The sequence below is a fragment of the Pteropus vampyrus genome, unplaced genomic scaffold (assembly GCF_000151845.1).
Source record: "Pteropus vampyrus isolate Shadow unplaced genomic scaffold, Pvam_2.0 Scaffold400, whole genome shotgun sequence".
NCBI lineage: Eukaryota > Metazoa > Chordata > Mammalia > Chiroptera > Pteropodidae > Pteropus > Pteropus vampyrus.
Genome location: NW_011889181.1, coordinates 846539 through 863074, shown reverse-complemented (window position 1 = coordinate 863074; position 16536 = coordinate 846539). Strand labels below are relative to the sequence as shown.

Below are 16536 nucleotides of genomic sequence, written 5' to 3'. Positions count from 1 at the left end.
CTTCCTTCCTTCCTTCCTTCCTTCCTTCCTTCCTTCCTTCCTTCCTTCCTTCCTTCATCCCTCCCTCCCTCTTTTTTTCCTTCCTTCCTTCCTTCTTCATTTCTTAAGCAGTGATGATTCTGATTCAACTTCCGCTAGAACACTGAGACAAAGTCCAACATGTCCCAGACTCTGTTCTTTGCCTTGTGTTTGTGAGACTATGATGATCAGTGGCATTTTTGAGTGTTTACTACATGCTTGACATTTTGCTCAGAGTTTTGACATATAATTCATTTATCCCTCACAGCCCATTTTACAGATGTAGAAACTGAAATGCAGAGAGCTCTTGTCCAAGGTCACACACTAATAAGTGACAGAGTACACCTTCAAACCCAGTCAGTCTGAGCCCTTAAAGATGACATGTGTTACCTCCTCGACTTCACGCTTCTTGTTACACTTTCTTGTCTGACATGTTTGTCCTTTCTCCAAGCTTTAATAAAGCTAAAATGTTGGAAGTCTTGTCGAGTTTTTCAAAATCTTGGGTATTAGGAAGAAAGACAAGATTGTCTGAATATATTAAATATCTTAAAGAATAATAGAACTATTTAAGTTAAAACTTAAAAATGACTGGCTATCCAAATTAAATACAGACACACACGCACACACACACACATACACACAAAACTCCAACAGTGTAATTTCCCCACCTTGCCCTTCTGTAAAATGGCATTTTCTTCACTCCTGATTACGAGCTTCTTTTAGGCACAGAGATGGGCAGTGAGAGAGAAAGAAGACAGGGCTCTATCTTGCAGCAGCCTTCTCTCTCAGAAAGATTAACAAGGTGACACAGCTCTTTTTGTTGGTAGTTGGTTTCCGTTCAAGTGTAAGATGCTAGATTGAACGTATGAGTGTTACCCTAATATAAAGGGGATGGGTTGTTAGGAAGTTGCCGACAGTCATTGTATTGTCTGATTTGTGCATATTTCTTCTGCATTTGCCTACCTTTCATAAAAATAAGACAAAGCTAAATCACTACACTGACCATTTTGGTTTTCTTTTATTGCAGTTTATTTAGCAAACTCATTCAGGTTGTAGATACTATGTCCCAAGTTAGGCAGTACAATGATTTTCTGACTAAAATTCAGTGGCAATGATATATTATTAGATGAAAGATAGGATATTTTAAGGAGTTAATCAGAGTGATCAGTAGATACCAAAATTACTATGGTCTTGATAGTTGTACTTATTTTATTTTATATTTTCTCTTTCTAAAACTAGCCTGCAGATTTTTTATAGAATATAGTATAGAGTAGTATGTGTAGTATATATTATATAGAGTAGTATATAGTATATACAATAATATATATGTATATGTGTGTATGTATGTGTATACATACACACACACACACACACACACACACACATAGAGAGAGACAGAGAGAGAGAGAGAGAATACAATGTATTATACGATATGGAAGATTTTGCTAAACTGTCTTTCAATTCATTCTTGAAGAACCCTTGTTAAATCCATGGAAAATGCCCAAAGACTTTCCTCATTTTAGAACACAGCCGTAGCATACACAACTGTGTATGCGCATTTGTGTTGTGGACGGAGTGTCGATTATTCTTTCAAGACCAAATCCACATTTTAAAATCTGAATATTGGTATTTTTTGCACAGTGAGACATTCTGGACTAAGTGCTGGCTCTCATTTAAGTCTGTTGTTTTTCTCATCCTCTCCACCTGAAGAGGTGTCTTTTTGAACATTTTAACCTAGTTCCTACTTTGGCCTAACATTTTATCAGAAAATGTTTTTGAAGTCACTTATCATATTCCATATAATTAAAGTGATATGGCGCATTCTCCCATCAACACATTTTCGCCAAAATATCCAAATATCTTAAATAATCAATTCAGTTATAGGTGAGGTTAAGACATTTTTTTCAAAGCCTTAATTTGCACTTATATATAGTTAATCAAATAGTATCCACAGGAACCTAAAAGTTTATCCTATGTATAGTCTCACACAAAACACCCAAAGCTGGTGTCATTCAAGGTCCCATCAGGAAATAGGTAGCACCTTCAAATAGGATAATTGATAGGAGTTTAAGAAAGGAACTATTTACAAACCCTTGTCCAGATTCGATCAGCAAGGTTGGGAAAGCAGCTCTGGGTAGTAACAGTGGGAATCTATTCCCGCCTGAAGGCGCCAGGGGAGAGGGCAGTTACCAAAACCAGGGAGAGCTGCAGCTGTAGCTTTGGGAGAGCTAGCCCACAGAGCATGGGCTTCATAGAAGACTCACACGGCCAACATGTGGCCTGCCAGGGAAATAGTGAAGGGGATAATGGCCTGAAATCTTTTATCTTCTTGTGTCTTGTAAGGGTCTCCCATTGAAGAACAAGGCAGCTGATCAGGTGGAGTTCATTAGAGGTCTGCCTCCTGGGCCGCAGACCCAGGAGATAAAAGAGAGCAGATCTGGAGGGCAAAACAGAGAATGCACGGCGTTGGTGAATATTCCCCAAGAGCAAACCTAAATATCGTGTTTATTAGTTTTCCTCCCATTTTCCAGAAATGCACGCTCAGGGAGAAGGAATGATGATGCATATTGGAGTTCCTTTGTTTATCTGGAAAAATGAATCAGAAACTTCTGGCTAAAATGACTATCTCTTCCCTTTCCTGCTTTTCATGCTTATTCCCATGCCTGTGTGTTTTAGAAAGTAGAGCAGCAGCTTTTATGTGACAAGAGAACACAGCAAACAGCTGGAACTTAGAGTCTTATTTGACAAACACCTTGAAATAATGATGTATTTAATTGCATCACATCAGCCATCAACTAAGAATGATTTTACTAGCTAAAAGTACGGTATTAAAGTAAGCAATGTAAAATTGCAAGCATGATTATCTGTCCTTACATAACCTGTTTCTAATTATATTTATTGGTACTTTGTTTATCTATAAGAGCAGTGACTGCTGAAATTTTAGGTTAAACTATATAAGGAGAAAAATTATTAATTTGGAAAAGACTAATATTATTCTATTTTCTCAGCAGGACACAATATTCTATAGGAGAATAGTTGGAGAGTTCCCAGAATAGACGGAAAAGTCATTTCCTGACCCAAATTTTAATGAGAGAGGCAAGACAAAACAAAATCTCTCACACACATACAATTAAAGCATACTCCATGAAATCTTAATTAACTGGATCCCTCAATAAAATGCATTACAGCTGTCAAAGAGAGGTTGATTTAGGTTGATAACAAGGATTTCATTTTAAAAAGCAATGTCTAAGAAAGTTTCTATGGTAAGATTGGATATAGAGTCCACCTTCTTCCTTGTAATCACCATTGACCTTCCAAATAATAATCTTGAAACCCTACAGCTCCCAAATAACCCATAAAATACCACATCACATTCATCAGACTACATTTATGTACAGAAACGGCATACAATAACACTTTGTTGTCACCTGTGTCTGCGGTTTCTCCACCCTATATAGAGTACAGTCCAGCAGTAATCTGAGAAGTCTTCGCGTAGGAAAAAATATAAATATCACATGGAGAGGGTGGTTGGTAACTAGAAGGGCCACATGAAGAGGTTCTGGGTGCTAGCAGTAGATAACAAGAGGGCATTTTGATCCCTGGTTACACTGTTTTTTTATTAGTATGAGGGTAAAATGGGCATGTTCCATTTGTGAAAATTTAGCAGGCTATACAATTATGATATGTGTATTTTTCTTTGCATGTGTTATATGTCAATTAAATATGTGTGCACACGTGTGTGTGTGTATGGGCATACGCTAATCACTAATCCTGGTACTCTTACTTATCGCGTAGGATATGGCGGCCCTCTTGTCCAGATAGCTTTGGTTTCTCTCTTGGTCATAAGAGATAGCAGAATGAACAGTTGAGAAGCAAACATGTAGACATTAAGAAAAGAAGAAAATTTTATTAAAAATAGGGATTAATAATCTGGGACATTTCGATTATTAGCCTAGTTCAGCAGTCGAGGTTCTGAGCAGTGACTTCATGCCCTCATGAGGAATTAAATGATGTAACATATACTGTTACTAAGGTTGGGGACATTTTAGAAATCTTCCACCAAGATCAACTAGTTAAACAATTCACTGCTGAAAGGTGAACTTTGCTTATTGTAAAATTGCCTTACTCCAACAATGATGAAAAACAGAGGTATAATTGTATTGCCCTTTAGGGAGGTTCTTTGGTTAAGCTGTGTTTAATCAGGAATTCCATTTAAATAGGTCACCACATTCCCAAGTCATTCCATATGATCAAAGTTTCACTGCAATGTGAAATGATCTGGACTTTGTAAAGAAACATTACACATAAATGGCTGCACAGATGCAGAAATAATTGGTGTCATCAGCCAGGTAGGCTAAAATAATAGACTATTAGAGCCACGGGAAGCATCAGTATCACCTGATTCAAGCCCCACACTTTACAGTGCAGGAGATTTAGGCTCAGGTTAAACTGACATCCCAAAAGTACATAGTTAACTTATGGTTGATTGCAACCGGAACTGAAGTATCTCTATTTGTTGATCTGTGCCCCTTTACTCAGCCTAGTTCTCCAGAGCAGAGGTGTAGGACCAAGCTGACTTGGGTTTGAATCGGTTTACCTCTTGGATTTGCTAGTTAGGTGTGACCCTGGGCCCCAGTGACAATTCTACCTATGAAAAAATATTGCTTGGGCCTTAATTCAGAGGCACAGACATTCAAGTGCTGCATGGCAAGTATCCTGAGACGGCAGCTCCCTAAAACAGAACTGAGGCAGGAGGAGACTGGAAGGCGTAGAAACCTTTCTAAGGGTTTTAGGTTTCTCAGCCTCTGGGAAATGCCCAGTGGAACTGTGCCCTGCACCCTTGAGACCTGCAGGGATGATTGGTGTAGTGTTTGAATGTTATCTGTTCTTTTAATGGCAAGTCCAAACATGCTGAGCATGGTTTGTACCCCCCAAGTGTCACTAAGTTCTGGAGCCTAATTGTGGCTTTTGTTAATGTTGTCTGTACCTGTGTGAATACATGTACCATCTATGAATATAGTAATAGCATTTTATCTCAAAAAGCTGTGATGTGAATGAAAAGAGATAATGCATTAAAGTGGGTAGTAAGATGCTTGGCACACACTACAAAAGTTGTGTACGATGATCGTTATTCAGCTACAACACAACAATGAATTTGACATTGATAATGTTCAGGAAGCTTGACCATTATTTGACTTAGATAAGTTTCTCTTTATAGCGTCTTTCTTAAAAATATTGGCTTTAGTGACAGCACTAGGCAACAAAAAAAGTCGATAAATACTTATTGTTTAGGAATTGAATCTAGTTGGTACTCTTTAAGCATTGTTTTGTGAAGAGACAAGGATGTAATTGAATTTTACTTTTTTCCAAGCCTGGCCTTTGGGTTGGAAGACCTGAGGCCAAGCTCCTGCTCCATTACTTAATAAAAGTGTCAATGAGCAAATTATCAGACCACTTTGAGCCTGTTTCCTCATTGTTATTATGAGGTCGATCATGCTACCTACTAACTGGGTGCTTATGGAGCTCAAGTGAGAGAAAGTGAGTGTACCTAAGGAGATGAAAAATGTTGGTGATGAACTTTAAGGAGTGGAAATCTTAAGGATATTGTGTTTACTTCTTTTCCAGTTTTCATCTTGCTGCTACAAAAGGACACGTGGAATGTCTCAGGGTCATGGTTACACATGGCGTGGATGTGACAGCCCAAGATGCTGCTGGTATGTGGTCTTTATCTCTTAAGTCAATAGGCCAAACAAGAGTAGGTATCACAAAGATGATTCATTGTGGAAAAGAAGCACATTAGAAAAAAATGAAACCTCCAATGACTAGGCTCTAATGCAGTTTCATCATTTGTGCCTTTACAAGTAAGTGTTTTCATATTATATGTGGTTAGTCAACTAGAGACTATATATCTTATCCCTCATTTAAAAATATTATTTTTTCTAAAATTATATGATTGGACCAAGCGATATTTCCTACTTTTTGTTTTTATGAATCATGGCATGAGGTGACGAATAAAGTGAGTCGTTTAGAAGCTCATTTCGTGAGCTAGCTGAGATAAGCCATGGTCCTCATTTGGACCAGATGCCCTTGGTTCTCACCCTTACTGTGTCTCACTGCATCCGAATCACCTGGGAACTTGAAAGGCAGGAAGGGAAGAGAGGAAAGAAGGAATAAAAAGCACACACACATCTCTCACATATATACCCAGGCTCTACCCTCTGAGATTCAGATTCCAATGTATGAAGATTGCCAGACAACTGGTATTATTTTTAAAGCCCTTAAATGATTACATTGTGAAGCCGATGTTGACAAATGATGAACAAAGCAACCGGAGAGAAAAGGTAGTGGAGCCTTGTCTTTTATGAACATTGTTCTACGTGGAAAGAGCCTCTGGGGTCTCCAGTCTGGGATTCTGCCCCTGCTGGCCACGCCAAAGCATCAAAGCAACTAATGGGAGCTTCTTGTTTCTCTATTGTACTTGAAAATCTTTGGCTTTTGCTAGTGTTTACTAGAATAGGAAATGGTCTAACTCTATAGTCTATATCTAGGCTTTTCATTAATCCATAATGGATTCCTTTTTCTTACCCCTAAAACCATGGCCCCTTAAGAATAATTATCTGTGGGGTGGAGTGGGACATAGGTCAGTCAGATATTGTGAGAATTATTACTCAAAACATGGTTGGAAACCTTGTATTTCAGAATTGTTTTCATAAAGTCTGTAGCACTTTTTAAAAAAAATTAAATATCTTCAGTGGTTGGGAGTCTTTATTTATTTTTTTAAGGATAGGCCAAGAACCACTTGAAGTCAAGTCAGGCAAATGAGGTGTCTCTGGTAAAACCATTTCTGGTCAAAAATAGGGAGCGATTGAAGTAACAGAATGATTTTCCTGAGGAGCGCCACAAAGAGCTCCAAAAATATTTTGAAAATTGGCAATACCCACAGAATGAATGGTTTCGTTAAGTGACTGCCTTGAGGAAATACTAATTTATGTTGTACTAATTAAAGTCATCCCTAATTCCAAGCTCAGTTGTTTTGTTTTTAAAGTTTGTCGTTGACACTTTTAAAGTCCTACCACATACACTTCGAGCAGTGTGCTTGGCCGAAGTATTCTTGATGGGATGCATGTCCTCTTAAGTAGACAGGGCGTCCTCTAAGAAAATCATAGTCTAAAAGAATTAAAGCGAATAAATTAGAGCTATGATACAGTTTTGTTTTACTGCATTTGATATTTAGAAATAGGTTTTAGACAGGAGTCTAGTTATTTCTATCATAACCAAGCATCTTCTCTTCCTATCTTTTGATTATAAGGAAAATATGTTTCTCTGTTATGTACTCATTGTAGAAAATTGAAGAAATATAGACAATTATAAAGAAGATAACCAGTGCTTCTGTTCCTACAAAGAAGAAACAAATTGTACTATTTTGCTATATTTCCTTCCAGACTTTTCCTGGCACATTTTTACATAGCTGAGATGACATTATATAATAAACTCTACATCCTGCCTTTTAAAAATATATATATATATTTCACCAGTATTATTTTCTGCACTAAAAGCTCTTAAGAAGCATAGTATTTTGTGGCCATGTAACACCATGTAGGTAGAGTTTATATTTACTACCCGAGCTCTAACTCAGTTTTTAAAAGCCTGGTTGGACAGTGAGACCTGGACACCCCAGTGCAGTGTACACTTCCTGCCAAATGAGGTGACATTGCCCTCCAAGAAGCAACACGGCAGGGAAGACTGCAGACCCATCCTGGATGCCTCTCTGGTCAGTAGGAACTTCCAGAGTCTACTTTTGTCAACCCCAATTGAAACTGGTGGAATCCACAGCACTTTGTGGCCCCAGCACGTTGTCCAGAGATTCCATGAGTGGAAAATGTCTTAAAGTTGCCCATCACTTCCCTCTCACCTAACATGTTTAGCAGCAAGTTCAGCACGTTGGTTCTTGGCTTATTGTCTCGCTTGGTCTGAGACACTAACTTCTCATGATTTCTTGAAAGCATGCAAGGAGAATGTTGGGACAAAAGAAGGAAAAAGCTGTGTGCAAAAAATGTACATGGAAATGTCTGTTGTGTTATCTAGAATAACACTTCTCAAACTTTTTTCTGTCACGACAAACAAGATAAATGTCATGCCTATGTCCTTCCTGTTGGCTAATCACTACCCCCATCTCTCCCTCTCAAGAGAGCATATCAGAGTCTAAGGGAAGGACAAGGACATTAGTCACTGTGCCTTAGTGATTATCATTAGTCCAAAACATTTTATGATAGCTAAGGGATGAATTAATGGCTCAGCTCTTATAGGAGTTGTCCTTTCATTAAGCCTGCTTTAAGTATTGCCATATTATTACTGAGATATAGTCATCTTCAATCCCAACACCCGCTGAGAACTGGTACAAAAATCTGTTACCATACACCGTACTGCCCCATAGAGTTTCTGGAAAAGCCTGCTTTTAAAATATATTACAATGACCTTTTTTTTTTTCTTCTTTTTATCCACACAGTCTATAGATTGCCAAATTGGTACATGCCCTACTTTTTAACTAGATTTAAGTTGTAGAGCAAAGGTTTTTAGCATCTGTTTTTAAACAACTATCCTTCCACATGAAATGCTTAGAAGTCTGACCAGATAATTTTTATAGATGCTTTATAAACAATCATAAGAGCAAAGCGCTGTCAGAAAATAGGGCCTTGTGTAGAATTACCAGACAGCATCAACAATCAGGTCATTTTAGATGGCCTTTGAGGCTTAGACGAGATGACACACATGGGCATCTCAGCAGTGCCCAGCACACAGGGGATGTTCCCATTATGACCATTGCTTCTTCACCCAGGTCACCTTTATTCTCTTTTATACCTGAGGCTTTTGAAAAGTTTTCACATCTTTACAAAAAAAAAAAAAAAAAAAAGAGTATTTGAGAATCACCAAGCCAACTGCTCTCATTGTACAAATCAGAAAAAGAAAACCCAAAGGCTTGCAGAAGTTCATGACTACATTTTTGGTTTGGGGAATTTTCCCCCATTTCTTAATTGCCTGTTTGCCAAACAGCATCACAGGCACATAGTGCCAGCTGGGAAAGTCAGTTCCTGAGTTCACTGCACCATCTCCAAACTGGACCTACGTCATTTGTCCAGTACCTTTCATTGCTTTGTTTGCTCCTGTTCTTCACGGATGTAAGAACTGGCATTTCTGCCTGTTTCTTTAGAAAACACTTCTGCCAGACAAATAGCAAAATTGACTCCTGGGCTTTTTGGTGGGGAGGGAGGTGGGAAATGCCTGCATCAACACCCTGGAGTATGAGATGGGATTAAACAGAAGCATTAACAGATTAAGGAAGACCAAAGCATCTTCTGTTTGTTATCAGTGCTTCTCTGAAGCATTAGCTTTCAGACTCCCTTTATTAGCTGAGCAGACTATATTTGGCACATTGTGACAGGGTGGCATAAACAACATGGAATTTTCTCTCTCTCATTTGAAAGTCCAAAAGGGGTATGACAGCTCTGCTCCGCACTCCTGTTGCTCCACTAGCCAGGGTGTTACTGCGGTTCTATGGCCCAGGATGGCTACCTCTGAGCCTGCAACACAGTAGCAATAAGGGGAAAGGCAAACACAGCCCCCAAATGGCTACAATCAGATTTGGGGGGACGGAAGCGTGATCTGTAGCCACACCCGATTTTATGGGAAGCTGGGAAATTCTGGGCAGCCATTTGTCCAGTTAAAATATAGCTTTGCTGTAGAAGGAGGTAGGAACAGAGATTGAAGGATGATATGCAGTTTCTGTCATGCTCCTATATTTTAAATTTTCTCTCTAATTCCTTTGCACGCTTCACTTTTATAATAAAACCTTTTTAAATTTAAACTTTAATTTTGAAATAATTCCAGACTTACAAAAAAGTTACAAAGATAGTAGAAAGAATTAATTCCCATATACCTTTTAAGCAGATTCTCTAAATGTTAACATTACCCCATTTGCTTTATCAAACTCTGCATGTGTGTATGTGTGTGTGCACACTTCTTTTCTCATAGAAGAAGAGAAATTTAACAGAGTGAGAGGTGAGGTGTGAAAATGTATCGCAGAGAGCCCTCAGAAGCGTGGAAATTTGAGAACCCTTAGTCTTCCCTAGGGTCTCCAGAGGCTGCTTTAGATTTTGTTTCAATTTTTGGGTGGCTTTCTATTCCATCATGCCCCTAATCCCACTCAAATTTGTTATCATATGAAGATATAAAAGGTAATATTCATCTTAAAACTAAGGCACTTTGGAGGATGGGTCATTTAAAATGTAACTAACTGTAAATTTTAACCAGTTTATTTGATATTTTAATTTGGAATAAAGGTAAACCAAAAATGATTATATGATTTATGGTGCTTTACTTGCTATCTACTCATTTCTGAGAGGTCAGTAGGGTCAGCCATATACAAAGATCAGCATAATCTGGCCATGGAACTATTTCAGATAATACAGACGCAAAAAAGTATCTTTTGATTCTGTATAAAACACTATGTATATCTATCCTGGGAAGTCTAAGGGATAATTATTCAATAATAAGACTGGTTATTATAAATAAATCTTTTATACTCTATTAATATTTCTCCTGGGAATAAAGCAAGGTGAAGGGGCTTGTGGTTCAGTCATAAAAATTTGATGTAAAGATGAGATTTTCTAAGAATAAAGTTTAAATATATTTAAAATTATAAATAAGAACCAAATAAATTATACTTTTATTGTTTAAATATATTCAGCATTCTGAAACTCCTGTTTTTAAGAAGACATTTTAAATCTTATCTAGTTGAGTATCATTTAATTTTTTTTAATTTTTCTAAATGTTTCTATATTATGATCTGAAGCTATCATTTCTTAAACTGTGGCTTTTTAATATGTGTTAGCCCTATCTCTGTATCCTGTGATTTCATTGGTTTAAAATTTTTTTCACACGCCCTTTAATATTATGTTCTTAGGCCCACCAGTAATTCCTGTATTACGTTAGTTAATTCTTCTGTGTTTTCTCCAGTGATCTTAAAGAACTGAATACATTTTTATTGTCTGAAGTAATTTGGGGAAAAGTGTTCCATGGCTAGAATGGCTGAACCATTCTTCTTAAGACCGTCTTTCAATCATAAGGCTCTTAAACCACCTGTAATAGCCCACAAATCTTGCCTTTAAATAACACCAATCTTTCTACTTACAGGCCAAGTTCAGCTGTAATGCACTTGAGTTAGGATTGCCCTGTTATTTGTCTGTGGGGAAATTGCTTCCTGATATTCCAGACAGATCCACGGCTGAATGGGGGTCAGACGTTTGCACTGTCTCGTTACAGCGAGACTAGGTAGTTCTGTCACTAACATAATATATTCTCTCCAGAAAATTTTGCATTTGGAAAGAGAATTTTGTTTTAATGCTCACAGTGAGCGGCATCGCACTTCAGTGTTAATATAGTCCAGGGAATGATATATTATTCAGATTTTGAGACTATTTAAGTGAAAAATAGTTTAGTGCTCCTGGTTAGGAAAACATATCACAGGGCCAAGGAATACAAGAATTTTGTTTCTCTAGAAATACCACCATTACTTTCAGGTATGATTAGAACACTTGGAGTGAAATGAAAGCCTATTGTTTATTTTATAATGATGTTGTTTAAACCTCCCTACCGTCCTGTCTTTGAGGAACCATGCCTTTTCACAGTGGGTGCTATTTACGTAGACAAGCTTTTGTCCACAGCATAGACAAAAGCTAATGCATGTGTACATGGCATAAACAGTCTTCTGCTTACAATCAGGATGGGTTCCAAAAGTTCATCTGTAAGCCATTTGTTTAAAACTCAGAATGGGCGTGCCCTTAGAAACACTGGTACAAATGATGATTGGGAGCCAGGCTAGCCCACCAAAGCCTATTTACTGCATAATGTGGCTGAGCTCACACTATTGGGCGTTATACATCCTGGAAGGGGGCGGGCTCATTCAGTAAAAGGAAGAGGGGAAGGAAAGAACTTTATTTTCCTGCTTTTAAGGGTCTCATTTCCTGATCTTCCTCATCCTCATCTGTTTGGAAGGGGATGGAGGGATTCCTGCCTCTCAGTGCCCACCCCCACTAAACAATTTTCCCTCCACATACCCTGAAAACTTCTCAGTACAGCTGATCTCAGAAAAGAAGGAATCTGATCTTTTGACTTTACATGTTTTTGTGCAGCTTACAGTGGTGCTAAACCTTCTAGTTTTTAAATATGGTGTTTTTTAGACCTATGATTCTCTAATAATTAGTGGATTTCTGATCAGTGTTCCAAAGTGATGACTAATTCAGAAAGGAGAAATGGTATTTGGAGACTGGACCAATATATAAAATAAATAAAATAAATTATTCCTCTAAGTCACTGGTTCTCAACTGGGGGCGATTCTGCCACCCGCCCCAGGGATATTTGGCAATATCTGGCGATATTTCTAATTGTCCCAACCGGACATCTGGTAGGTAGAGGCAGAGAGATTGCTTAACATCCTACAATGCACAGGACAACTCTCTACAGCTTAAAATGTCAATAGCATTGAAGTGGAGAAATTGTGCTTTGAGCGTGTTCCAAAGCACTGGTTGTTTACAGGTGGGTATCTTAGTCAAATAGCTTGGGAAACGCAGGATTTCCGTTTACTAGTTGTATTGGGTTGGCTGGCAGTGTAACTTTGGTTTCCTCTCTCTAGCCCCCTCCCCAGATATTTGTAATGAGCATACCTTCCAATTCAAATTGACAAGTATGTCCTGAGAGCCTACTGTGTGCCAGCATTGTCATAGGCATTAGGGATGCAGTAGGAAATAAGACAAAAAATCCCTAGTAGGGAAAGAACAGTTAACTTCATAAATATGTGTGTCTGTGCAGAGAGGAAAATGGAGTGGATGGGAAGGAAGTGTTAGAAAATGTTCAGTGCCACGAATAACAAAGAAATGAAGCAGGGAGTGGGGATAGAAAGGACTGGGTAGGAACTGGAATTTTAAATGAGGAGGTCACGAAAGGCCTCTTTCCAAAGACAGTGGTTCAGTGGCATTGGAGGGAGGCATGAGAGCAAGCTGGGTGGTTATCCCAGAGGGAGGGAATCCAGGCTAGGCAGAGAGCAATCTGAGAAGGCCCAGGGGTGGGAGTCCGCTGTTCCTATACCAACCAGGGCTGCTCCTGAGCACCTCCTCCGCAGATGTCCTCAGGCCCATTAGTGGAGTCGGGTGTAGCATTAGGATTTCCTAAAGTCATCTGTCCACAGACACATGAGAGAGCCGCATGCTGGGGTCATGTCCACTATGTATATCTATCCTGGGAAGTCTAAGGGATAATTATTCAATAATAAGACTGGTTATTATAAATAAATCTTTTATACTCTATTAATATTTCTCCTGGGAATAAAGCAAGGTGAAGGGGCTTGTGGTTCAGTCATAAAAATTTGATGTAAAGATGAGATTTTCTAAGAATAAAGTTTAAATATATTTAAAATTATAAATAAGAACCAAATAAATTATACTTTTATTGTTTAAATATATTCAGCATTCTGAAACTCCTGTTTTTAAGAAGACATTTTAAATCTTATCTAGTTGAGTATCATTTAATTTTTTTTAATTTTTCTAAATGTTTCTATATTATGATCTGAAGCTATCATTTCTTAAACTGTGGCTTTTTAATATGTGTTAGCCCTATCTCTGTATCCTGTGATTTCATTGGTTTAAAATTTTTTTCACACGCCCTTTAATATTATGTTCTTAGGCCCACCAGTAATTCCTGTATTACGTTAGTTAATTCTTCTGTGTTTTCTCCAGTGATCTTAAAGAACTGAATACATTTTTATTGTCTGAAGTAATTTGGGGAAAAGTGTTCCATGGCTAGAATGGCTGAGCCATTCTTCTTAAGACTGTCTTTCAATCATAAGGCTCTTAAACCACCTGTAATAGCCCACAAATCTTGCCTTTAAATAACACCAATCTTTCTACTTACAGGCCAAGTTCAGCTGTAATGCACTTGAGTTAGGATTGCCCTGTTATTTGTCTGTGGGGAAATTGCTTCCTGATATTCCAGACAGATCCACGGCTGAATGGGGGTCAGACGTTTGCACTGTCTCGTTACAGCGAGACTAGGTAGTTCTGTCACTAACATAATATATTCTCTCCAGAAAATTTTGCATTTGGAAAGAGAATTTTGTTTTAATGCTCACAGTGAGCGGCATCGCACTTCAGTGTTAATATAGTCCAGGGAATGATATATTATTCAGATTTTGAGACTATTTAAGTGAAAAATAGTTTAGTGCTCCTGGTTAGGAAAACATATCACAGGGCCAAGGAATACAAGAATTTTGTTTCTCTAGAAATACCACCATTACTTTCAGGTATGATTAGAACACTTGGAGTGAAATGAAAGCCTATTGTTTATTTTATAATGATGTTGTTTAAACCTCCCTACCGTCCTGTCTTTGAGGAACCATGCCTTTTCACAGTGGGTGCTATTTACGTAGACAAGCTTTTGTCCACAGCATAGACAAAAGCTAATGCATGTGTACATGGCATAAACAGTCTTCTGCTTACAATCAGGATGGGTTCCAAAAGTTCATCTGTAAGCCATTTGTTTAAAACTCAGAATGGGCGTGCCCTTAGAAACACTGGTACAAATGATGATTGGGAGCCAGGCTAGCCCACCAAAGCCTATTTACTGCATAATGTGGCTGAGCTCACACTATTGGGCGTTATACATCCTGGAAGGGGGCGGGCTCATTCAGTAAAAGGAAGAGGGGAAGGAAAGAACTTTATTTTCCTGCTTTTAAGGGTCTCATTTCCTGATCTTCCTCATCCTCATCTGTTTGGAAGGGGATGGAGGGATTCCTGCCTCTCAGTGCCCACCCCCACTAAACAATTTTCCCTCCACATACCCTGAAAACTTCTCAGTACAGCTGATCTCAGAAAAGAAGGAATCTGATCTTTTGACTTTACACATGTTTTTGTGCAGCTTACAGTGGTGCTAAACCTTCTAGTTTTTAAATATGGTGTTTTTTAGACCTATGAATCTCTAATAATTAGTGGATTTCTGATCAGTGTTCCAAAGTGATGACTAATTCAGAAAGGAGAAATGGTATTTGGAGACTGGACCAATATATAAAATAAATAAAATAAATTATTCCTCTAAGTCACTGGTTCTCAACTGGGGGCGATTCTGCCACCCGCCCCAGGGATATTTGGCAATATCTGGCGATATTTCTAATTGTCCCAACCGGACATCTGGTAGGTAGAGGCAGAGAGATTGCTTAACATCCTACAATGCACAGGACAACTCTCTACAGCTTAAAACGTCAATAGCATTGAAGTGGAGAAATCGTGCTTTGAGCGTGTTCCAAAGCACTGGTTGTTTACAGGTGGGTATCTTAGTCAAATAGCTTGGGAAACGCAGGATTTCCGTTTACTAGTTGTATTGGGTTGGCTGGCAGTGTAACTTTGGTTTCCTCTCTCCAGCCCCCTCCCCAGATATTTGTAATGAGCATACCTTCCAATTCAAATTGACAAGTATGTCCTGAGAGCCTACTGTGTGCCAGCATTGTCATAGGCATTAGGGATGCAGTAGGAAATAAGACAAAAAATCCCTAGTAGGGAAAAAACAGTTAACTTCATAAGTATGTGTGTCTGTGCAGAGAGGAAAATGGAGTGGATGGGAAGGAAGTGTTAGAAAATGTTCAGTGCCACGAATAACAAAGAAATGAAGCAGGGAGTGGGGATAGAAAGGACTGGGTAGGAACTGGAATTTTAAATGAGGAGGTCACGAAAGGCCTCTTTCCAAAGACAGTGGTTCAGTGGCATTGGAGGGAGGCATGAGAGCAAGCTGGGTGGTTATCCCAGAGGGAGGGAATCCAGGCTAGGCAGAGAGCAATCTGAGAAGGCCCAGGGGTGGGAGTCCGCTGTTCCTATACCAACCAGGGCTGCTCCTGAGCACCTCCTCCGCAGATGTCCTCAGGCCCATTAGTGGAGTCGGGTGTAGCATTAGGATTTCCTAAAGTCATCTGTCCACAGACACATGAGAGAGCCGCATGCTGGGGTCATGTCCTACAAAGGAAATGCAAAGAAATGCTACTTTAATAGTGTGTGGTTATAACTCTTTTCCTTCTACATAAAACATTTGAATATCTGAGAATTCGATGTCATTTTCATTCAGGGCCTGGTGTACACTTAAAGGAGGGAGAAATGAGAGATCAAAGGTAGGGATGGAAGTGTGTGGGTGTTAGGTGTGTTCCCCGCTGCCTTTATTGGGTCCCTGGGCCCGTGGTAGTCACAGTGTGGTGTGAGTGGATGAAGGACATTTGGTGTGTGTACTGGCAGCTGCAAGCCGAACTTCCAAGCTGCATACTGAGTCCACCACAAGCTTCCAGCCCAGAGCTTAATCATACCCCAAGAGAATGGCAGTCACAGGGGACCGTGAATATTATCCAGTGGGCAGGATGCTCTGCGTTCTCCCCGCTTTGGTCACACTGAACTTTAGAGATAAGAAATTGAGGCCTTACGCTCAATAACAATC

General features: G+C 39.0%; 1 protein-coding gene across 3 annotated transcripts in view; it reads left to right on the top strand.

The window, feature by feature from the left end:
- RAI14 (retinoic acid induced 14) overlaps nucleotides 1–16536 on the top strand; it is a 137709-nt gene that overhangs the window by 94488 nt on the left and 26685 nt on the right. For all 3 annotated transcript variants that reach the window (XM_011380713.2, XM_023523680.1, XM_023523679.1), the window contains one exon: nucleotides 5644–5732. In XM_011380713.2, the coding sequence (XP_011379015.1) occupies nucleotides 5644–5732 (89 nt within the window). The remainder of the gene's footprint in view (nucleotides 1–5643; nucleotides 5733–16536) is intronic.